The sequence below is a fragment of the Vigna radiata genome, chromosome 10 (assembly GCF_000741045.1).
Source record: "Vigna radiata var. radiata cultivar VC1973A chromosome 10, Vradiata_ver6, whole genome shotgun sequence".
In the NCBI taxonomy this organism is placed as follows: domain Eukaryota; kingdom Viridiplantae; phylum Streptophyta; class Magnoliopsida; order Fabales; family Fabaceae; genus Vigna; species Vigna radiata.
Genome location: NC_028360.1, coordinates 18,664,665 through 18,689,750, shown reverse-complemented (window position 1 = coordinate 18,689,750; position 25,086 = coordinate 18,664,665). Strand labels below are relative to the sequence as shown.

Here is a 25,086-nt window from a genome sequence, read left to right as displayed (position 1 = left end):
CTTTTTTATTACATTTTTTTTTTCACTTAAGAACTCAAAGTCTTTGTACCATTGAGTTTATTACCAAGACAGAAATAAAAACCTTAATACGAGTAATCACATGAACACATAATCAACATAAATAATACAAGATAAACCAGACATACGCTACAGGTTTAAACATGCACTAGCAAGAAATTGCTTTCATGCCAGGTTATATTTTTTGATGCCTAAATTGAAAAAAAAAAAAAAAATCAAACAATATTTAAAAAACAAAAAAGTACTATTTTTTTTATACTAAATTTGCAACTCTGCAATACACATCATCGTGGGGTGACCTGAGTAATAGCAAGATGAGTAGAGGTAATTAAAGGGACAGGTTGTGAGTTCCTACTAGAAGATTCTCTTTCATCTGTGAATAATCCTGGTGCTGTAAGTTCTTTCTCATTGAGTTGGATTGCCTTGGATAGCATATTAACAACTTGTATCATCAAAGGCCTTCTACTTGCTGCAGACTGTGTACAGAAAAGTGCAACTTTCATGTATCTCAGTACCTCTTCCTCAGGAAACTCTTCCATTTCTGGATCTACAAACTCCAACAGTTTCCCCTCTTCATAAAGTTGCCAGGCCTATTAGACCAAATAACTATAATTATGTCCACTCCAAACTTCCACAATATGAATACCATAAACAAAAATAAATACCATCAAAGTCAAATACAAATAAATTTCAACATATTATTCATCATCTTCTAAAATCAATTTTCTTTTTTATCATTCTGTCTCACTATTTCAACTCTAGATTTCCTTTTTTTGTAAAATGAAATCCCAATGTTTTCTATCCCTAATAAATTGGGTCATCATTGATTTTAATCTCAAACTTTAGTCCATGATAAAATCTCACCCTATCAGAAGTTGCAAAGTATAATGGATGAAACTTAAGATTTTAAGAACTAAAACCAAAGATGACCCATTTTTAGGAACACACCAATGTATTAGGTTCCATGGAACAAGGTAGTGGAGAGATAATGAATAAACAATATATTGAGGAACAAGGATATGATAGGATCTCATAGGCTAAATATTATTAACCTGATATCTATTGAACATAAAATATATAATGTTGCAAAGTAACTCATAAAACTAAGACTTATGTACCCATTCCAAGAGGAATTTGGGTGATCCTTCTCCGTTTGTCCCGTTTGTCCTCCTGGCACTGCTTCTGCCACTAACTATTTCAAGTATAAGAACTCCAAAGCTGTATATATCAGCCTTCTTGGTTAACTGGCCTCCTATTGCATATTCAGGTGCTAAGTAACCACTGCATAAATATAAACCAAAGCATGTATCCTATTAATGAGTTCCATGACCAGTAGTTCAAGTATAAATTGATCAATTCATGAAATGCAAAAGTTGAAGTATGTTTAATCCAATAACAATGTAGAGATAGGATTTGGGCAAGAGACAAACACAAGCAAAAAAAATCTACTTTTATACTGTCTTTTTATACTGTTAATCAATCAGAATCATGACAGATGTAACTTTTAAAGTGTTTATTGTAAATGACAGTGTAAGAATTCTTAACATTTGAACTGCATGGACTATGTATTCTAAAAACTCTTTACATACGTTGTTCCAGCAATTCTTGTGCTAACGTGAGTGATACCATCTGGAAATAATTTAGCCAGCCCAAAATCACCTATTTTGGGATTGAAATTTTTGTCAAGTAGTACATTACTAGCTTTGATGTCTCTGTGCACAATTGGTGGTGAAAGTTCTTCATGAAGAAAAGCAAGACCCTTAGCAGTACCTACACAGATAGCAGATCTTTTTCTCCAGTCTAGTTTAATGTTTTCATTCCTTGTGCCTACAAAGGAAGGAAAAAGGGAAATAAAGTTTACATGCACATTTCATTCTCTCATCTGTATCTGGAGTTAACTTGTGACTGCATAATTTACTGCAAAAATTTGACATATTTACCAAGTAGTGCACTGTTAAGGCTGCCATTTTCCACATACTCGTAGACTAATGTACGACTAGGTCCTTGGATGCAGAATCCAATCAATTCAACAAGATTTGGATGTTTAACATTTGACAAAGTTTTAATTTCAGTCAAAAATTCACGAACTCCCTGCTTTGACCAAAATGAGAGAGTCTTCACTGCTATACGTCTTCCATCTTTTAAGGTTCCCTAGAAAAATTGTCACATGATGGCTTTTTAGAATGGCTTAACATCATTAAGAAACCTTAAATGCTAAAGTGACACAATTACTCTTCAATAGCTTAGCACATATTCAATAAGAAAGAAACATTTTAACGTGCAAGACTAAATGCTAAACAATGCACCTCAATTTGACATTTTCGTTTTATGGCGTGTATTCATCAGATAATCAAATTTGAGTTTATCATGTTTTATTTGGGGGAAAAATAGCTAATTGGTACTAGAATCCCGTATGTATGTATGTTTGGTCATTCCTCAAGGAGCCTAATGCTGAAAGAAGAGTAAAAAAGAGTGTATGTGTGATGATGTTCTTAATAACCCAAAAACATTGTATTAAGGTTGGTCTCAGAATGAAGAATTTAAGTGGGTAACATTCATATTGATTTCGTGCAAGCATCAAAACTTATACCTGGTAAACTGTTCCAAAACCTCCTCGTCCTATCTTATTGTTTGAGTGGTAATTATCAGTTGCCAATCTCAGTTCTGTATCAGAAAATTGCCTAACATTATCAAGGGGATAACCTGCACAACAAAATAATACAAATGAATATAAACGGCAATAGAAGAACTCTATAGATCAACATATTGCCAGTTAATAACAGTTGACAACAGAACCATTAAAACGAATTTATTCACAATATTTAGCACACATAAATGATCATGAAAAGCATAGTTAAAATATGAAAACATCTAACCATCAATCTCGCCAGCAACATTAGAAGAGCGTATTTTCTTAGCAGATTTGGCTCCAAAGCAGCCACAAGTCATAATGGTCCTGGTATACTCTGCAATCTGCATAATCTAACGTTCTAACATGAGATGAGACCATTAAGAGACAGATATTTTCACCCAATTGAAAATTAGGCCATGCACAGTCTCTTCAAATCAAAGAATCAAACACAAAACTGAAGAATAAAACCCAGAAACCTTTTTAGAAAAAGATTTGGACTTTTAATAAGAGCAAGTTCAGAAACAAAGTAAAACATCTTTTTCCTTTTATTTTATTTTCTAAAGAATGTTAATCTTGAGATTGAGAAATGGGTACCTTATCTGGGTTGATAAGAAAATTGAGGCAGAAACAGAGGTGTGGTAGTATTGACTAAGGCTTAAAGTTGAATAAACAATGAGAAACAAAAACTGAAACGTGATAGAATGTGAAAATAGAGTTTATAAGTGTTCAGATGATTAAAATTTGAAAGCAAGAAAATGTGGAATACAGCCGCCAGACGGCCGGTGATTATTTAAATGGAAAATTGATTCGTAATTGCTATTTTAGTTAGTGTCTGCCTCTTCTGTCGCTAATTCTCAACACCATTTTCAACGCCCACCTTTTACCTTATCTTTCTGGTTCATATTCACTCTTCTTATAATTTTTTCATAATCCCAATTAAACTAACCCATAATTCTATTAAAAGAAAGTATATCATTTTATTCAAAGATGTTTGATGTATAATAAATATGTTCATTTGAATGAGATGTTTTGCTTGAATGAAATTATTAACAGTCACATATGCCTGCGCCCATTCCCGCTTGGTCACACTGCCACTTTTGCCACTTTTAGTTAAATCTCCACCTTTCTCCGGTCAATGCTATACTCTTATTTGGTGGATCAGTTAAGAATATATCTAGAAACACTTATACTTTGAGATTCTATTTGGAGAGGGCAATATCTTATGGTCGTTGCACCTAGAATCTGAAATGTCTAGAGAAACAAAGTACTGAGGAAAATTGTAAAAAATATGTTACAGAGTTGAAGGTGAAAACAAAATGCCTAGTTCAACTATAGTATTATTCAATATAATCCATAAGAATTACGTAAAAAAATCTTAGAAATATAAAAATAAATATCTTGAAAAAAACCATGATTGCTTAGTCATGACTTGTGGCGGCTACATACTTAATTACTTGAATCTTGCATTACCACTACAAGGATCATTTTCATTCAAATTTCAACTTTTTTGTCCACCTATAAAATAACATATATAACAACGTTAAATTTTTGCATTATAGTCTAATTAACTTGTATCTTTGACTAATGAAAATAACATGTTCACAGTCAAACACACTTTTTTTCTTTTGTCAAAGAATAGAAAGAGTTAACTAAACCACACGTCATTTTATTTTAAAATATGCCTTCATGTTTGAAACCTTTCTTGAACAACTTTAGGCTGATCAACACATACCATATACCTTTTATATATATATATATATATATATATATATATATATATATATATATATTATAATCAATAAATACAAATACAATAGTACTTCAATGAAAAAGAACGAAATGAGATGAAGGATAACGAAATAAGACGAAAGAGAATAAGTTCAATGCTCATGAAGAAGAAAAAAAAAGCTGAAAAAGAGAAAAAAAAAAGGCTTTGATTCAAAAATAACTTGGGAGTGTAAGGTGGTCAATAAATATAAGACTCTGCAGTAATAATTAATGTTTATTTAATTTATTTTATATTATACATATATATATTTCAAAAGACAAAATTGAAATCACAGTTAAATTTAGAGGTGCAGGGAAAAAAACTTGAAAGCAAAGATGCAAAAATTATATTCCCTTCAAAATTATTCTCCTTATTATTAGAAAATTGAGTTTTATTAGAGACCACAACACTTTATTATTAAAAAATAGTCAGTTTAATTTTGTTTTTGGTTTGAATATTTTCCCTATGCAAATTGGACATTTGCTTTTTTAATTTCAATGAAATAATTTAAGCTTTTTTTATTAATTTTTGAGATTGTATAGTCTTCGTTATTAGAGTTGATTTGTTAAAAATGCCCAGATGATAAAAAAATGTTACACTATTACACCACATTTATTTAATCATATGCATTATTGGTAAAAAAGTATTCTGTAAGTTAAAATACTTATAGCATCCTTTAAGGTGCCACCAAATTTCATAATCAACGAGCTCCATTCCTTCATCTTACTTTTCTTCTTCTTTCAAGGATATTGGTATCAGATCCTTTTTGCATCACTCAAATTATTGGTAATTCATATTTTTTTAGTGTTTTGTCAGCAGGTTCTTTGAAATTAGCCTATACAATATTCTTCGAATATTATCATCGTGTGTTGTTGTAATATAAAATAGTTGAAATACTATTATTATCTATTGATTATAAAATTATCGAATATATAGTTAAATATACTGAAATATATTATTGATGAGTCTTTTAAACGTGAACAGTATTACAGTTATGCATATACATCAAAAGCATTGAAATGGGTTGACCAAACAAGAGTCTTTCACAGCGTAATTTTTTAATGCAAAATTTGGCCTTGGGGCCGATTACTTTGACATAACATCTACCCAACAATATTCACCAAAAAGCTTTCCCAGTACTTTACGTTTTTCAAATGAATATTTAAGTTTTAAATCTCTTTTTTGTCCTAAGTTATGAGTGGATATGTTTAGTTTAGTCTCTGCTTTCAAAAATGTAAACATTTGGTTCATAAGTTATAAAAAATGTATCAAATGAGTCGTACAAAAAATAATATAAATTGTTGTTATTATTAAAAAACAAATCAGAACAATCTAAAGATGTAACAGTTATTAAAAAACAACAAAAAACAGTATTTCAAATCAAAAAAGACTCATCTAATACATTTTTTATAATTCAGGGAGTAAAGATTTACATTTTAAAACAAAAAAGGTTTAAACCAAATATTTAATAACACATAAATAATTTAATAAATTTAAATAATATTAACTGGCATGAAATGGATTAAATTTATTTGAATATGATATTTTGGGTGATAGAGAGAAAAGAAGCAGACACATGCCTCTGCCGACGACTCCTGTGCCCTCTTTTGCTTGCAATAAATAACTGCCACACATGCAAAAAAAACCTTTAACCTTTCTTCATCAACAATCGAGTTTGTTACTTAAAATTTAAATTGATTTATAAACGGTTAAACTTTTTAACAACTTTGTTGTTAGTATTTGTGAAATTGTTTTATTATGGTATATAATGTGATTGTAATTTTATGATTTTAAATACAATTGAAAGAGCAAAAAGTGTGCAAGAGTGCTATCACTTCTCAAATGTAAATGTACAGTATCCCCACTCATAATCACGTCTTTTTTTTTTTTTTTTCTCTTCATCCGTCGCCATCAACTGCGACTTTCGGTCACCTGCGCCTCTTTTTCTTTTCGGTTATGAATCAAATTGCTGCTACTAAGGAGCCAGAGGAGGCTTCCGAGAAGACGAATGAAGCAGTGAGTTACGAAGAAGAGGAACCAATGGAGCAGGAATCGGTCATCCCTGCTACTGTCTTCTGCATTAGGCTCCGCCAACCTAAGTCCAATTTGCTCTACAAAATGAGTGTGCCTGAAATTTGTCGCAATTTCAGGTATCTCTGCACTGCAGTGCTTCAAGACTCCTTTCATGGATTGAATTTTACTGTCGGTGTTGGGTTTGAGTAGTAATTAGCAAACTGACTTTCGTTATATCGGATATAGCTAGCTTTAGTGTTTTGTGTCGTTGAACTTGGATAACCGTATCTATAGGAGTAAGATGTTGCTGTGTTTTAAAGTTTGTCTGATTAAATACATGTGTTGGCTTCAAGAATTGGCTCCTGTGGACTAAAGAAGTGGGAATTTGATTAAAATGAAGATGATGGTGTGAGGATGTTGCCGACGGAAATACTTGATTCTTTTATTGATTTTAGGAGTCTCGGGGGGGCATGCTTTCGTGTTTATTAAATAATTGCATCGTGTTGTTTAAATGAAAGGGAAACGGAAGAATAAAATATTGCCCTATATAATTTGGAAAACAATTACGAAGAAGAAAAAAGTGCCTGCGTGTAGTTGGAAACATAATAGCTTGAAGAATTAAGAAAAATAAATGTTTGATGGAAGTCATGCCAAACAGTTGATCTGCAGTTTCCGTTGAATAAGTTTCATAATATTTAGTATTTTTCTTCTGAAAAGATCTGGATTTGGTGCTTATATGAGGGGAGAATATCAAGAAAATTAGTGCAGTGGTGTCAAAGGAATTGATGATGTGCTGCTTAAAACTCTTAATTGGTGTTTGAGATTACACCTGGGTCTTGCTCAGATGGTGTACCGTGATGATGATGATGATGGAGCAGATGGGTGATCCACCAGCAAAGGTATTTGTGCGGGCATGTCTGTCAAGGCAGGATAAGATGTTAAATTATTGGGGGTGAACTATGCGCAGCCAAGGTCTTTAAATAACTGTTAGTAACCTCATTCGTCGATGCAGAGTCAGGGTTTTTTTGGGGTATTGTGATTGCATCAACTCATTTGTCTACATTTTTCTACGATATACATGATGACAATGATGCAATGGAACCATAAACCTGATTGTTATTACATTTTAAAACCTAGAGTGTAATTGATAATGGAGGGTCCCCTTTGTATAATATGGTAATTGTGGGGTTGAGTTAAACCGTATGTCCAAATTCTAAAACCAGCTAAGAGTAGGAGATTAGACTACTCTGTTTTCTGATTTATGCCATGTAGATAATCTGTACGGCATTTGGATACCGGATCCTACCTTGAGGTATCCAGTATCAAGGGATATTTGCTGAAAAGAATGTCTCAAAAGACCATTTATTGCTATAAAGCTGCATAAATAGTTTTGTCCCATAACATATGTACAGGAAAGCAATGTCATAGAAGTGCAGACATTTCACCACAACCAAATACACCAGAGAATAGCATAAAAGACAAACAGACACAAAGTTCTATCTTCCTTATTCTTGCTGAATCCATGGATAAGTATCATTTGAAACTTCTTCAAATTGGCACACAATAGTCTAGAAATATGTACCCATTGTCAAACCAACCATAGACATACACTGCAGAACTCATTTACAGTGATATACACACATTGATGCGTGGTCACCAAACAGAGAATTTGACCAGAGAACTTTGTTGGCTACCAAATAGGCTTGTCAAGAAGGAGGCCTCCCTCTTAGAAATAGTAAAAGTGTGAATAGGATTTGTTCTAGTTCAAAGTTAGGATGACTTTAAGTCAGAGAGTTCAAGTGTCTTTGGTTTTGGACTGTTCTCCTATTTATAGAAAAATTGATTGTAGATTACAACAACTAATTCTGTTAAGATAAGAAGTACTGAAGAATTTACTTGATCGATTTTTATCCATAAATTTTTGGTTTGATTAAAAACAGACTTGTCGACTTAACGCCTACAGTATTACAGGGATCCTAAAACTTTCGAGATTATAGGGAATATTTTCTTCAGTTATTTGTTACCATAAAGTTGGCCCCAGTCCAACTTTAACCAAACTCGGTTTCATTCTCTATTACTTGATTATGATTGGATAATTTCCCATATGATCCCTAAATCTCCCAACTCGGTATATGAGCATTGTCCTATTATGATAGTACACACCCCTGAGCCTTGAGCTAATTTAGGCGCAAATGCTTAGGCGATTAAGAAGCTCATCCATATCTTGATGGTACAGGAATATAACAGTGCATACCATGAGTGTCAGAAGTCTAAAATATTGTATTTTGATAGGACGGCAGGCAAACAGAATCATGTAAGTCTGAAAGGGGTTATAAATAAGTCATGTCTGAAGGATTCCCATTTCGTTTGACCACTTTAGTGAAAATGTCCTTTTATGTCTTTTGGATTTTGTTCATCTCATGATACCTTTCTAGTCTGGGATACTTATTTGGATAATACTGGCTCAGTTAATTATTTTCCTTTTAAGGAAATCATAATTTTAATGTCTGGGGCAGATAATCACGAAACAATATAAAATTTAAGGTATAGCTTTTCTTGAAAATGTGCATTGAGAAAATTTCGGATTTTATCTTGGGCTAGAATTTTTTAAAGAAATATTATTCTTTCATATTTGTTTGATTGCTCCAAATTATCATAGGAAGATATTTATGGAGATTGTACTATCGGTCAAGTCATAACCTTCTATGTTGTTTGGAAATCAACATAGTAATAATTATGGTTGGGTACGTGCTGATTACCTCACAAGTCACAACAATTTCTAAGTTAATATGGGCTGACCTTTCATGGTCAGTAGCTTATGAATCTGTTGTAATAAAATTGAGATTATGTATTTGATTTTCTGAGCATTTTAATAAAGTCAATTTGTTTTGCTATTGTTTTGGCTTGTGCTATTCTAATTCTGGTGCTGTCCCTTTTTAAAAGAACTTCTTGATTTTCTTTCTAGTGCTGTTTCCTGGTGTGGAAAACTGAATGCTATAGCTTGTGCTTCAGAAACATGTGCAAGAATTCCAAGGTTAGTTTTATCCATTGATCATATTTCAAGGCTGAAAATATTTCATTATGTGCTAAATTATCATTTTGGATCCTTTGCATTTTAGAATTTACAGATAAATTCAAGACAATTTGATTAATGTTTTGAAATTCAAACTTCCACCATTGCTTTTATTCTATTGTTGTACTTGGGCCGGAAGAAGCACTAGGAAAAGATATTATTGACAGTATTTTTTTTTTTTTGTATATTTACCTATGTGCCTGCCTGTCTCTTAGAACTTATGTTTTTGATGGATTTACATAATATTTTTCTTGCTCTTACACACTTTACTCATTTATTGGCAAATGACTTTGTCAATCAACTTTAAGTTTTGTCTTGCTTTTGTTTCTACGTTTTAGAAACATTTAGAGGGTTCATAAAAAAAAGTGTTAAGAGAACGGCTGCAACTAGACCTTCTTATAAATATGAGTGTATATTATGTTCATTTTATCCACATATTCTTTTGTTAAGAAGACCCACAAGCAAATTTGAATGGATAGTGCTCTTGGCAAAAAAGTGTTAAAAAAACCGCCGCAACCGGACCTTCTGATTAATATCAGCATATATATCATGTGCATTTTATACACATTCATTTGTTAAGCAGACTCACAAGCAAATTTGAATGGATAGTGCTCTTGCTAGAAAAAAGTGTTAAGAGATTGGCTGCAACCAGCCCTTCTGACAAATATCAGAATGTATATTATGTGCATTCTATACACATTCATTTGTTAAGCAGACCCACAAGCAAATTTGAATGGATAGTGCTCTTGGCAAATAAACTTATTCACATACTAAATAAACTTTGCATAATGATGTCTAATGTTTATATCTTTTAATTAATTATTATGCTTCTAATATTTGTTCGAGTATTAAATTTAAATACCTAAACAGTCATATTATGTCTAATACTGCCTTACTAGTATTCCGTAGTTAGTTTGGCTTGCTAGCACCCTTGTATGTTTGCTTTTTCTGGCAATTGTGTAATGGTTATTATGAGTGTTTCTTTTCTCCAAAGCTCAACTGGAAATCCACCATTTTGGATTCCTATACACATTGTGATCCCAGAGAGGCCGACTGAATGTGCAGTATTCAATGTCATTGCAGGTATGCTAATGTTTATCCACCTTATAGATTCATGGATGTACAGTTTACTGTTCTATTTGTGTTAGATTTAATGCGCAAGAATTTCAAAATTGACTATCTTCAGTAAAATTAGGTGGTGTTCTTTTCAATTTCGTTGTGATATTATTGCAGTAAAATGGATTTAAAAAACCTTCAGTATTCTTGATTTTGCGGATACTGATATTAGTATACTATCAACACCAGTGGGTGGATAATAAAAGGTAAATACTGAAAAAAAAAAAAAAAAAAACAGAAACAGATGAAGCAGGTTATGTGAGAAACCCTGCCCTCTCCTTTGATTTCTTCCTAGCCTTCTGTTTACTGATATCCCAATCCCCTTGTTTGCATTATTGGCAACCTGTCACATCAATTTTTCCTGCCTGAGATTTCAATACCGCTTGATTGTCTTTTTTAAATCTGATATATTCAAAGGCCCGTATCTCCTATGCCCCTTGCTAATGTAACCCTCCGTGATTGGTGGTATCCTATCACATTACCAGCATAATGTTTCTACTAAATCCATGAGGCTGTTCAACCATGTAATCCAGCATAAGCTAATTATGAAATTCGCAATATAAAATTCAGGTATAAGGCAGGAAGGTGAAAGAAAAGACAATCTTTTAATTTTCGGAACTTTTGGTTTTGAAAATTAAAAGATTTATCTGGGTGGCCTTTAACCCTCCGATTTATGATGTTATTGAAATATCTGTCCTCTCTATATGGTGCTGTTTTGCAATCAGTGGGGCAATATAATCAATTTCAACAGAAAAGTCTGAAGGATTTTCATGATGGCAATATTTTAAAAATTGTCATCACTGTCATTATTATTATTATTGTAATCATTTTACATTATTATTATTGTAATCACTTTACACAGAATATTGTTTTGTAAGTTGCATTTCATTTGTAATATTGGTATCACGAAAAAGTAGTCAAATTGAATCTAAATAATAAAATTTAGAAAATGTAGGAAATTGAAGTCCTCTGTAACAGTAGACAGATCTTCTGTAAATTTCTAGAAGGCATGTTTGTAACACGGGGAAATAACATTTTGATGTTCTTTCTCGTCTTTGTTTTATTTTTCTGGCATTTTGTTCCTGAACTGAGTTGGTTTACTATATATGTAGGAGTGTATGTGTATTCATAAGTTTCAAAATTTGACCCGTTGAACTGTATGCCTTTGCAGATTCTCCTCGTGATTCTGTCCAGTTCATTGAATGGTCCCCCACGTGTTGTCCCCGTGCATTATTGATCGCAAATTTCCATGGAAGGGTAACTATTTGGACTCAACCGTCTCATGTAAGTGAGAGTTATAGCATATCATATGTGCAGTATAATTGGAAGTGCTCTGCCATAGATTTTTACGTTGCCAAAAATTTATATATGAACATTGTTGTTTGTCTAAGAAAACATATTAATAATAATAAACTTACCCAAAACTCTAGCTTTTTGTATAATTGAGATGGTTTTTCTAGATCACAGAATGGGAAGTATGGCTATACCACAGGGAGGTTATGTACTTGGCCCTTGTGTATTCCTGTGGATTGATCTTTTGTCCAAACTTTAACTATCTCTGGCTTCTCCGCTATTTATATATGCTTTTCTTATTTATCTGTTACGGATTTCATGTTCATTCAGGGGCCAGCTAATCGTGTACTCGATACTGGCTGCTGGCTGCGAGAGCATGAGTGGCGACAAGACATTGCAGTTGCTACAAAGTGGCTCTCGGGAGTGTCCCTGGTATGCCAGATAATTTCTCTTCCGTGTGATGTTTAAAATTTTAGCACATCATTTTTGAGGAATTGTTATAATAATTTTATTTGTCCAATTTTTCCCTTAAACAATCTTCTCTAGAAACCCCTTTAAAAACATACTCTATTTTTTAACATTTGTCTCTAAAAAATTTGTAGAGAAGGTGATATTTTTTTCTAGAGAAAAAACTTAGTTTAGAGGGACAATTTTTAAGCTAAATGAGTAATTGATTTTATGGCTCAAAAATCCCACAATAAGCAGGAACATTTAATAGTTACCAAAATATGAACTAAGGTTAGTGAAAAATCATAATTCTCCTTTAATCACATTGTCTTTGCATTTTCTGAGTTACAACATATACTGTAGCATGCTTGCGTGCACTCACATGGACCTTGTGTAATTCAATCTAGTTAGTCTGTTTCTTTTTAATCCGAATTAATTGTTTGTTTTAAAAAATCAGTATAGGTGGTTTTCATCTAAACAAAGTGCTCCTGCCAATTCAAGGTCAACATTTGAAGAAAAGTTTGTTTCACAACAATGTCAAACGTCAGGTCAGTTTTATTTGAATTTGCTATTATGATTTTTTTTTCCAGTAAAATTGTTCGCAATAAGATAAAAAGAAATACTACTGTTGGCATTGTTTTGTTTCAATTGTTGTAATATTTGTTTATTCTTTTGTTTTTTTTTCACTGAAGTATCCAGAAAGGCGCAAGCTAAAATTGTATCTTCCATGATGCAATTTGGCAAGATACTTTTCTTGCCGATTAGATTGTGGAAGAGGGGGGACTTGTGTGTTGTGTGTCGGGATTAGGGTCTGAGTGTCATATGGATACTCTGTCTCTTAGTTGATCATAGCGAATGATTCTATTTCACTGGAGGTCACAGGCCTATCAATTTCTCTTCTAATTAATTTCCACTGCACATTGGTTGTAACAATTTTCCGTTTTCTGTTCTGATTTAGTCAATAAAAAGTATCTTCATAAAGACAAGTGATTTGAAGTGAAGTACCATACATCATCTTCATTGCACTAATTATTCAGTCTCTCTTTTAGTTATAATACTCAATCATCTTAGTGACTGACTGATGCTTTTCAAGCTCAGATTCCTCAAGAGAACTATGCTTATCAGACACCATGTCATGATGACATTTGTAATAACAGGGAGAAAGTGGCCAGATTTGAGTCCATGCATGTATAATGTCCTGTATCTGTGCATGTTAGTCTTACACTAACAAAATTATATCAACCTAATTTGTATGTTGACAGTGGTAATGGTGACAGTCATGGCAATGCCTGAAATTAGAACTCTGTATCTCTCTTTAGTTGGTCACTTCTTTCAGTTTCTTAATAATTTATTTTACATGTTCATTTGTTTTTTCTAATTATAGTGAAATATGTATATAATAGTAACTGGCTGATGCTTACGAATCACTCATTCCTCAACAGAACTATGCTGTTTTAGATACCATGTCATGATGATATTTGTAATAACAGGGAGAAACTTGACAGATTTGTGTCCATATGTGTACCATGTCCTGTATCTGTGCATGTTTGTGTTATACTAACACGATTACACCGACATAATTTGTGTGTTGACAGAGGTAGTGATCACAACCATGGCAATACCTGAAATTAAAACTGTTTATTCTCTCTTTATTTGATGCGTATTTTAGATTTTTAATAATTCATTTTACATGTTAATTTTTTTTCTAATTGTAGTGCAATATGGATATTAAAATTACTGTTTTCTATTCTGTCTGACACATGGAGTTGTCTTTTCAGCTAGATGGCCCAATTTTCTTTGTGTATGTTCTGTGTTCTCATCAGGCACTGTTCAACTTCATTGGTCCCAGTGGCCTTCTTCGAATGCAACACCACCCAAATGGTTTTGCACTAGTAAAGGACCATTGGGTTGTGGCCCCAGTGGCATTATGGCTGGTGATGCTATCATTACAGAGAGTGGTGCCATGCATGTGGCAGGTGTGCCAATTGTTAATCCATCCACCATTGTTGTTTGGGAGGTTATGCCTGGGCCTGGTAATGGTTTCCAAGTAATTCCAAGAACAAGTACCAATAACGGTGTCCCACCTCCAATTAGCTCGCCCAATTGGATTGGTTTTGCACCATTAGCGGCATATTTATTTAGTTGGCAAGATTATCTATTATCCGAAGAAAAACAAGGGAAAAGCCAGACAAACCAAAATCATGGTGGTTCTATACCACTTCACTGTTCACCAGTTTCAAATTTTTCGGCATATGTCAGTCCTGAAGCTGCAGCTCAATCTGCAGCAACCACTACATGGGGCTCTGGTGTAACAGCGGTAGCCTTTGATCCAACTTGTGGTGGTTCTGTGATAGCTGTTGTGATAGCTGAGGGTACGGAACCGATTCTTGATCTTTCTTTCGCACTGCATATTTGTTATGTGCATGACATACCATCAGCTTTCACACCCTACAGTAAAATACTAGAAGGACCTGTATATTTTATCTATCTTTACATCTCTAGAGTTTGTGACAATGCTACATGTGATTTTTCATTTGGCAGAATTTATGCCAGTGTCTTGTGCATTGACCATTGAGCTTGGAAATTGATCTTTTATTTATCAGTGTAATTTATTTTACATTTATAGGACAGTACATGTCCCCTTATGATCCAGATGAAGGTCCATCAATCACAGGGTGGAGAGTACAACGCTGGGAATCATCTTTACAGCATGTTGTACTCCATCCTATATTTGGGAATCCCACTTCCAGTATGGGTGGACAGCCTCCTATGCAAACTGTTTGGCAGACCAAAGTGGACCTGAGCATTCCACCGACAAATGATTTCAAGAATCATCAAGCTTCTGCGAGTGGAATGAACACAGATGTACAAAAGGTAGCAGAGTTTGGTTTTGATAAATCAAAAAGAGTCTATTTCGATCCTTTTGATCTTCCAAGTGATGTTAGGACACTTGCACGAATTGTATACTCTGCTCACGGTGGTGAAATTGGCATTGCTTTTCTTCGGGGTGGAGTCCACATCTTTTCTGGTCCAAATTTTACTCCAATAGACAACTATCAGATTGGTGTCGGATCTGCAATTGCAGCTCCTGCTTTTTCTTCAACAAGCTGTTGTTCTGCTTCTGTTTGGCATGACACAAGCAAGGATCAGACGATTTTGAAAATAATCCGGGTTCTCCCTCCTGCTATTCCAATTAGTCAAGTAAAGACCAACTCGTCATACTGGGAGCGTGCAATTGCTGAAAGGTGATTTCTTAAAGCCCTTCTAAGTGTGAGGCTTTCTCAATTTTTACATAAACATCGTGGAGGTTGTGATTTATATCCCTTTTCAATGGCTTATTTTGTTGCTAACTGGAATCTGTTGGGAAAAGCAGGTTTTGGTGGAGCCTTTTGGTTGGAGTTGATTGGTGGGATGCTGTGGGCTGTACACAGAGTGCTGCTGAGGATGGTATTGGTAAGGAGGAGCAAATTATTTAGTCCTGTTGAAGCTAGTGGCAGGAAAATTATAGAGAAGGAATAATACAATTTGCTTTATTTCATATTAGCAGTCTGTTATGAAGCATCTTCACAATGTACCATTGATATGCTATATTAATGAGTTTCTGTTTTTCCTTTTTCTGTTTCAGTTTCACTTAACAGTGTTATCGCAGTCTTGGATGCAGATTTCCATTCTCTTCCTTCAGCTCAGCATAGACAACAGTATTGTCCTGTATATTTCTGTGAACTATCACCATTAACTTTCGTAGTTATCTTCATTGGTTTTTTTATTTTGGGGATGGAAATCTTCTTTATTGTTATTTCTAGGTTGTGTTATTATTTTTCTGTTATTCCATAGTGTTTTAGTGATATAAAATTACCTGGATAATGGACCTTGCAGTAGATACTTGTTAGTAGCAAGATTATCCCTATCTTACAAGACATAGGCACAATTTACATTATTTGTTCTAATTGAAGAACTTGTGGATAATAAAGTTGCTAATTATATTGCATTGCTCATAACACAGTTCATTTGAGGCTATTTTTATGTTATAATACTTTAAAGATTGGCTTCCTTATGGGACTTTCTGCTAACTCAACGTGAGGTTCATTTTCACCTGATGAGATACTGTCATCCCTATTGGTTTACCATCCTTGTTTTTCTGTGTTTCCAACTGGCATATAGATGTCTCTCCCCTGGGAGTTCTTAATGATCTAAAATTGTTCCTTTTTAATTACTTTTAGCCACTGGATTGCTTCAATTTATTCTAGTGTAGTCTGAATTTGATTTTTAAAACGTTTGAGTTCCTTCTGAGATCCACTTGAACTAAAATTTCTCTATCCCTGTTCTGTGTCTTTCAGATGGGACAGGTGTTATTACAATTTAACCTACAGTTTCTCCTGTTTTTGTAGTGTTTGGCATGTTGAAATGGCAGTTTTGCTACTTTTGGGCTAAAAATAATGTGGATTTCTATTATTGCAGAGTCTAGACAGAATAAAGTGTAGGCTGCTTGAAGGGGCAAATGCTCAAGAGGTCAGGGCAATGGTTCTGGATATGCAAGCTAGGTTGTTATTGAATATGCTTGGGAACGGAATTGAGTCTGCTTTGATAAATCCATCAGCTTTAGTGCCCGATCCATGGCAATTATCAAGTGAGACATTATCTAGCATTGACCCAGAAGCAGTGGCCGTTGAACCTGCACTAGTTCCATGTGTTCAGGTTTGTTTGGTTAACTGTTGTAAATCATGTTCTTCATATTTTGTTTAATGAGAAAATTAAGTGTCAACTTTCTGGTGTAGCAATGATATACTGCTGCATGGTTCAGTCCGCATACTCTGTTCTTTTAGGACTTAGCATACATTTTATTTATGTTCACTAGTGTAAAAGAACTGAAATTTTTTCACGTAATTAACTGTTCCTACCAACCTATCAAATATGTAATATTATTAAACCCTTTGTTTCTCTCTCTTTTTTCCATAGGTTGACATTTCTTTAATTTGCTTAACATTGCATATACATCTCATGATTGTTTCAATATTACGCAGGCTTATGTTGATTCAGTTCTTGATCTAGCTTCACACTTTATCACAAGGTTGCGGCGTTATGCTAGTTTCTGTCGTACACTGGCAAGCCATGCTGTGACTGCAGGGACTGGAAACAACAGAAATGTGGTTGCTAGTCCTACTCAAAGTTCTGCAACTCCTGCAACGAGTCAGGGTAAGTGTGCAATGATATGAAATTGTATTCATTTTTTGAGTAGTTTCTTTTATATTAAATTTTATTTCATATATAGACCATTTCTAAAGTATTGTTTTTCGGGATCTAATACTGAAGCATAGATTTGGTGGTCTTTGTTTTTTGTTGTCTCAAAAACTGATTTGGTCCTTCCTTGTTTGTCTTTAATCATCAATACCTTTATTCTTTATATTACACGTTGATAGTTACATTTTTTTCCTTTCAATTTTAATAGTTTTCTAGAACTTTGAGAAGAATAAAATCAGATTTGATAGAGCTTTGATTTTCTCTCTAAATCAATGAATAAGAAAAGCATTCTCCTCTAAACTACATTTCAATATTAAGTACCAACTAAAGCAAAAACATCGATGTCCAGGGGGTCAAAATGGGACAACCAGTTCTAGTGGAAGCACACAGATGCAAGCTTGGGTACAAGGGGCCATTGCCAAGATTAGTAGCACAACTGAAGGAGTATCCAACCCAGCTCCTAATCCCCCTATCAGTGGTCCTTCTTCCTTTATGCCCATTAGCATTAATACAGGAACTTTTCCGGGAACACCTGCAGTTCGACTCATTGGGGACTGTCATTTCCTCCATAGATTATGCCAACTGTTGCTCTTCTGTTTTTTCTTTCGACGGACACAACTATCACGGTATGTTGGGGGTGTACAGAGAACTACAGACACAAATACACAAAAGCCTCAATCCAATGGTTCTGCTCCTGCAAAGGTAGAGGAACCTGTAAAACCAGGGTCAACGTTGGTTAGGTCAGATGATGGTCAGGCTGGTCGAGTTCATCAGCTTGTGACTGCACCAAAAGGAGGTGAAGAACCGTCTCCAGGGCGTTCAAGAATTGGTACTGGAAATGCTGGCCAGGGATATACATTTGAAGAGGTATAAATTTATTTATGAGATGTCTGAAAGCTCTTGTTTCAGTGATTTATGATTGAATCTGAGATAAATGCGTTTCAAAAGTCATCAGAATTCTCTCTTGAACTTACGGAGACTAACTATTTCATTTAACTTATGGTCTTACTACACTGGTAATTCAGGTCAAGGTTCTTTTTCTAGTACTTATGGATCTCTGTCGCCGAACTGCTGGCTTGCAACACCCACTGCCAGTTTCTCAAGTGGGGAGTAATAACATTCAGGTTAGGCTGCATTATATTGATGGAAACTACACTGTACTGCCCGAGGTTGTGGAAGCATCCCTTGGCCCCCATATGCAGGTTACTTTCTATTTTCCCAGTTCAAAGTCAGTATTTTTGGGATTTATAATTAGTATTTTCAAGATGATATATTATTACCTCAAGTTTATGATGCCATTTAAATAGTGATGCAATAGTGATAGACATTAGTAAAGTAGAACAACAAAGGGCTCTGTTGGTTTTCTTAAGTAGTAATGCTTTTTATAGAAGATATTGTTTATGATTTCGTGATGGAGCACGCTGTGAGAATACATTGGAGAATCTACTGATTAAATGATGTCGTTTTGATAGAAATACATATTTTTGTTCTTTTTGGATGCCTTAAAATGAGTTTCTTTCCTTGGATTTGATGACTGCCTTTCCTGTGAATGACACCTACCCTCAAAAACTAATGAAAATGCGGCTTTGCAGAACATGCCCCGTCCTAGAGGTGCTGATGCTGCCGGTCTTCTACTACGTGAGCTAGAACTCCATCCTCCAGCCGAAGAGTGGCATAGGCGGAATATGTTCGGTGGATCTTGGTCTGATTCAGATGATTTGGATTCTACAAATGAAGCTCCAAAACTTGTTAATCTTGATTTCAGCTCATTGGAAACTTGTGATGTCTACGATGGAGCCGATGTCTTATTGCCAAGGAAACGCAGGATGTCTGAACGAGATGCAGCTTTTGGGTTGAACACTTCCGTTGGCCTGGGAGCATACCTTGGTATAATGGGATCTCGAAGAGATGTTGTTACTGCATTGTGGAAAACTGGCCTTGAAGGAATCTGGTATAAGGTATGGAAACAAACTTTCGTTAGGCATTTTGTGTTGTTTTCTGTCCATGTGTGCACATAAAGTTTTATAAACAATTAAATGCTCGTATTGAGTACAGTTCAAGCGTTTTTCTTTTTAATTTTTAATGGTGTCAAAGCCCGGTTTTCTCTTGATGGATGTAAGAAAAATTGCTAATCGTCCATCATATAAATGTCAAGTGATTGAAAATTTTGGAGATCTCAGATTTGTGATTTGGATAACATGGACCAAATTTGCAAACAAAGCCATTCTTTCAATGCTGCATATAAATTAGTAAAAGATACTTTATTCATCTTGCCGTCTGCGAACTAATTTCATTATCCGCTTGCATGCAGGTACTATTTAATTTTCTCATCTCTTTTTTACTTCTGTTTGGTACAGTGTATAAGATGTCTGCGGCAGACTTGTGCTTTTGCCTCACCAGCCTCCACCAATCTTCCTAGTCAAAATGACAAGGATATTTGGTGGATCAGCCGCTGGGCTCATGGCTGTCCAATGTGTGGTGGAACATGGGTTCGTGTTGTATAGCTGGTTTAAAGACAAAATTGTTACGTGAGTTTCTCTAGGTCAGGGAAGAATTGCTCGTATTTGTTGCTAACTGCAGAAACTGGAGGTAGATGAAACACTGGAAGAAATTGTACAGGAGAGGAAACATGTAGATTACCTGACAGGTTCTTTATAATTTTATTATCATTACAGGTAGGTGACCGAACAAACTTGGATTCGGGTAAATATTCTACTAATATAATCACTTTGTTAAGTTCCAAGAATTATCAAGTAATTCACCTATACCTTAATTTGTTTTGGAATTATGGTCACGTGATTTGCCACACCTTCAAAATTAGGTATTATCCTCGTAATGCTTGTAGTTGCTGTTGCTCCTTCCAGAGATATATATGTTTCATTCAGGATTAACTCTTAAAATTGACTTGATATCATGCAATGCATATTAATATTCCATTTACTCATTACAGCAGTTGGATAGTCATCTGGTCATAATTTTTTTCCTTTCACTGTACTCCTTTTCCTTTCGTCCATATTTGGATTTAACTTTTTTCCAGGTTATTGAATTATTTTAGATAGTTTCTTGAGTGAGTTTTTAAAAATATTTCTCCAAAATACTGTTATCAAACATGCATAAATATTCTGTTTTTTTTTTTTATAAATTATTCAGCTGACAATGCAGAATGTGGTCTCTCTCGTAACCCTGGGGAATAAATTTCATGCATGCAGATGCTAGTCTTTTCAGATAAGAGGTTGGTGATGGTGGACAAGTAATTAGGAATGTCCCTGACTAATCCCAGAGAAACTTCTGTATGACTTTCCACATCAATATTATTGACTGCTCGTATTTATATGTGCATAAGAGGAGCAGGAGGTGGTAAGTGGAGTGGGTACTATACAGCATTAAATGATAAACTATATATGTAAATTGATAAAATAATTTATTTAATTTGGGCGGGTGAGGGCAATGTCATATAGGGTTATATTTATGGCAGTTATAGATCAATTTTATGTACTATTTTATGGTTTATATTTGGGTCATTCACTGTCTTAGTTGATAATGGTATATTTTACAAATTAACTTTCAAAAGCAGAACGATTATGTTGTCTTGTGTATTTGGTTTCAGACACGCTTGCATTGCATACGTATTAAAATTTGGACCAAATCTACACTTTGATCTGGAACCGGTCTAACAATTGGTCTGTTAACTTGGGGAATGTGTGAAAATTGATAGAGATCAAAGTTGTTCGAAAATTGGTCTGACCTGGTATTTTTTCTAATCCTTTTTATTTAATCCGAAACATTTTTAAGATGAAGGTATACTCTTAAAGATTTCCCACAAATATATATTATTTTCTAATTACTAATCATTTTTATCTCATAAAACATAATTTAATCATTTATATTTACAACTTTTGAGATTTTGTTTCTCTTAATTTTAGCTTGTTATTTAAAATATTCTGTAATATTAGAAATATAAATTTAATTTCATTAGTTTGGTCACAATTATCCAAACGATTAGACTATTTAAATTATCTTTCGATGCTTTTGAATAATTTGTTCAACTCTGAAAACATGAATTAAAGTAGTATATAATTAATAGCATGGAGGAAGAAATGTTTAATTACAATACTTACAAAATAATATTTATATGGTGAGCATTAAAAAAAAATATAGTTGAATTGTTAAACATTTAATAGTTTTGTTATTTTAAATGTGCTGAACTTCATCAAGTATGAAACTTAATGAACATATTCAACCCGATTCTAACTAGACCAATAAAGCAATACTCAACTTAATATACTTAAGTCCAACCTAAAAAATGTAATGGTTAAATACCTAATTTTGATAAATGACAAATAAATAAACAAGTTTCAAGGTATCATGAGAGGTTAATGGAACCCTAAATAAGGTTTAGTAGATTCCAGACCGTTAACAAAATACTTCAAAACTTTGAACATAACATAAAGATTTTAGATAGTCTACCAAAGGTAAGAGCAATAGTTGAAAGAAAACATAAGGACAATTATCCTAGGGAAACTTCTCCGAGTATTACATGCTCAAGACACTAGACAAAAAAATTCAAACTCCTTAACCCTACAAACAAATAAACTTCAATAAAGTAAGCATTTTGCATCTGAGTTTGATAAAATTAATTAAAAACAAAGTAAATAAAACCCCACTAATAGAGAGTAGAATATCTACAAAGAACATGAAATCCCAGAAAATCCAAGAAGGAAAGAAGTTATCAAGCTACATGGAAAGATCTTAATAGAATAACTCTAACAATATATCCCATGGCGAAAATGGAAGAAGCTACTATATTACTTTCTTAAGATTATCCTCTCAAAATCGAAGGACATCAGCATATCAAGTTGTCAATGTCAGAACGATATTTTATACAGATTTCTTCCTATATGATGTAACATGCATTTCCTTTTTTAGATGATTTTAGTTTTTATTTCTTTTGTTCTTTGTCCCTTTGTGTCACAAAAAAGAAAAGTGTGGGCAACATGCACATGTGAATGGGATTTTAAACTCATTCTTCACGCTATTTTTTGCCGTCTTGGAAATATATCACTTCTATTACTAAGGAACAAACGAAACGTTGGAAGGATTTGATGAAGCTAGTGTTTTTTATAATCTATATTCTTATACGTTACTGTTAAAATAAAACTTATTCCATCACCCCACCATGCCGATGAATAGTAAAAATATATATCAGAATTTCACCACACATAATATATCACTTTCAGTTCATTTGTGTCGAAAGACAGATAAAACATTAAAAGCAGACGTTTTCTTTGTGTTTTATACCACTCGCAAGTCGGACAAAAGCAACCAGCGGAAATTTATTTACACACTTATATGTGCTATTTGTATGCAAAATATTCTAAGCAAAGGATTATAGTTCAGAATCTATTTGCCGCAATTTATGTTGACGGATAACATAATCAGACTGTGAACATTCATGGGAGCAAATATGTGCATCTGTACAAAAACTATGTTTCTAAAGCTCCACTTCATTTTCTGAATACAACGAAAGCAAATACACGCCTAATCATTTCAAACTGAAAAACTAAAATCTCCTGTTATTCATATTAGAAAAAACCATAGTCATCTTCAACATTGCAGCCTGGTTTCTTACTATCCCCAAGTAGCCCAGTTAGCTTCACTTCCAACACGCGGCATCGTTTGGATCTTTGATTGAGAGTCAACATTGAAGTTTGCCCCACACATAACCCCCTCGCTATCAATTCTTGGCATTGCTTTCATCTTCCTCGTCGGATGTTCAAAGTTCATCAGACCATGTTCACTGTGAAACATACACCCTGCAATTCCAACCCCATTTATGCGTTATAATTCTATTACTTACAATCAATCAATGCTGCTGACATCACAGAATCCTTCCTTACATAAAGACAAATCACATTTACATACCAGTTGGAAATGGTGCGAATGATTTAGCACAACTTGCTTTAATAAGGTCCAGATTTTCAGAAATCACTATCGAACCATCGGCTGCAACACCCCAATAGAGCCCAATCTGGCCATTGGAACCCTGATGAAAGTCATATAAGACGTGGGTAAGTCCAAAAAAGTGATGTGATGTTGGAAAAGTATGAAGAGATGAGGGAAAGAGACTTACAGATGCAACAAAAACAGTTTCATTCTTGTGGTCATATATGAGAAATCCAAAACTGCCTTCGAGTTGAATGAGAACTTGATCAGCAGGGTATGGACCTCTGTCTCGAAGCGTTCGATATGCTTGAATTATAAACATGGCCTCCTTTGTTCCCTTTGATAGCCCATATTGGTTGTTCAGCCTACTAAGGTTGTGCAACTCACCCATGAAAACGCAGTATATGTCATCCAAACCACTGAAGAATCTGTGATGAGTGGAGTTGCTGTTTGAAGGGGAATAGGCTACCAAAGCATCATTTCCAAAGCACATGGAGAAAGCATTCGAAGAATTCGAGGACATGAAATCATTCAGGATTTCATTGCTTAGCTTAGGCTTACTGCACCAACTCATAGAAGCTGGACTCTTCAGCTCCTTCGGTGCATTAACCAACTTCTCCTTGAAAATTCCCAACATCTTTACCTTTCTCTGTGAATGAACTTCCAATGATTTGTTTTGTGAATGTAAGAAAAAATATGAATGGGTGATAGAAGGAGATGAAGAATGAGATGTGGAAGAAAGAGTGGATGATGGTTTGATATATATAGGAAGAGAGGAAGGGTGTGTCATATGAACGTGGCAATCCTATCCGAACAACAGTTCGGATAAAAAGGTAACGTGCAGAATATTATAATAACAACAATGATATTTTGATACCATTTTTTGACAACTTTTTTTACAACGGGATACGTGTCATTATTTTATTGGTCTATTTGAATCTATATTTAAAACGAACCAATCACAAGCTGCTACGTACGTGTTCTCAAAAAATTGTTAAAAAAGTGTTGTTAAAAGAAGTTTTTCTTTCTAATAATAATAACATGAAAGTGTCATAAAAGTGATTTAAAGAATTCACTGGCAGAGAGTAAAGAGAAACTTATATTAATTACAATGAGATTATGGATGCAGTGATGATCTGGGCCACATGATTCCTTCAATTTCTTTCCATTTTTAAATATATATTTTTTATTTTAACGATGTTGAAGGTTTTTCTTGAGAAAGGGATAAATCATAGTATTTATTTTATTTCAATAAAATATTTATAAGACATTTGAGAACATATGAAGGTAAGGTAAGTCATGCTTATAAGTTTAAAACGAGTTTCATAACATCTTCCATTAATACAGGTTGGTGTATGATATCAAATTTAAGATTTAAATTTAAATATAAATCTAGATCATAAAAATACAATGATATATTTTATAAACATATTTCTTTATCAATTTATAAGTTTAGGATTTAAAATATAAGATTCTTCCTGAGACAAAAAAAAGTTGTATAAAGATATTAAAAATGATTTGACACAACAAAATTTAGAAATAAAA

The 25,086-nt window shown here is 33.9% G+C and overlaps 3 protein-coding genes across 11 annotated transcripts; 1 reads left to right on the top strand and 2 right to left on the bottom strand.

The window, feature by feature from the left end:
* Nucleotides 1-99: 99 nt before the first annotated feature.
* Nucleotides 100-3,497, bottom strand: LOC106775486 (putative serine/threonine-protein kinase). 5 transcript variants are annotated; one of them, XM_022787289.1, is made up of 7 exons: nt 3,245-3,497; nt 2,895-3,000; nt 2,609-2,721; nt 1,959-2,169; nt 1,608-1,845; nt 1,137-1,299; nt 100-608 (listed from the first exon to the last, which is right to left on the bottom strand). In XM_022787289.1, exons 2-7 carry the CDS (start codon nt 2,995-2,997, stop codon nt 303-305), a joined length of 1,134 nt encoding a protein of 377 aa, XP_022643010.1. In that variant the 5' UTR covers nt 2,998-3,000; nt 3,245-3,497; the 3' UTR covers nt 100-302. The 5 variants fall into 5 exon arrangements, with proteins under 5 accessions (XP_022643010.1, XP_014518099.1, XP_022643011.1 ...); XM_014662613.2 differs by having other exon boundaries at nt 2,895-2,991; nt 3,245-3,496; XM_022787290.1 differs by lacking the exon at nt 3,245-3,497 and adding an exon at nt 3,127-3,202.
* A 2,733-nt stretch (nt 3,498-6,230) lies between these two features.
* LOC106775794 (mediator of RNA polymerase II transcription subunit 16) lies at nt 6,231-21,119 on the top strand. Of its 5 annotated transcripts, none has more exons than XR_002669977.1 (17): nt 6,232-6,568; nt 9,397-9,465; nt 10,499-10,587; nt 11,792-11,904; nt 12,244-12,345; nt 12,818-12,908; nt 14,139-14,732; nt 14,987-15,605; nt 15,734-15,813; nt 15,986-16,068; nt 16,819-17,055; nt 17,382-17,553; nt 17,948-18,465; nt 18,624-18,800; nt 19,191-19,556; nt 19,956-20,273; nt 20,808-21,119. XR_002669977.1 is itself a non-coding variant. In XM_022787226.1 (16 exons), the coding sequence occupies exons 1-16, from the start codon at nt 6,267-6,269 to the stop codon at nt 20,015-20,017; spliced, it is 3,720 nt and encodes a 1,239-aa protein (XP_022642947.1). In that variant the 5' UTR covers nt 6,231-6,266; the 3' UTR covers nt 20,018-21,119. The 5 variants fall into 5 exon arrangements, 3 of the variants coding, with proteins under 3 accessions (XP_022642947.1, XP_014518474.1, XP_014518475.1); XR_002669978.1 differs by having other exon boundaries at nt 19,956-20,301; XM_022787226.1 differs by having other exon boundaries at nt 6,231-6,568; nt 19,910-21,119.
* Nucleotides 21,120-22,970: 1,851 nt separating this feature from the next.
* On the bottom strand, nt 22,971-24,282 carry LOC106775052 (stem-specific protein TSJT1). Its single transcript, XM_014662087.2, has 3 exons — nt 23,729-24,282; nt 23,521-23,641; nt 22,971-23,411 (listed from the first exon to the last, which is right to left on the bottom strand). The coding sequence occupies exons 1-3, from the start codon at nt 24,176-24,178 to the stop codon at nt 23,227-23,229; spliced, it is 756 nt and encodes a 251-aa protein (XP_014517573.1). The 5' UTR covers nt 24,179-24,282; the 3' UTR covers nt 22,971-23,226.
* Nucleotides 24,283-25,086: the final 804 nt, after the last annotated feature.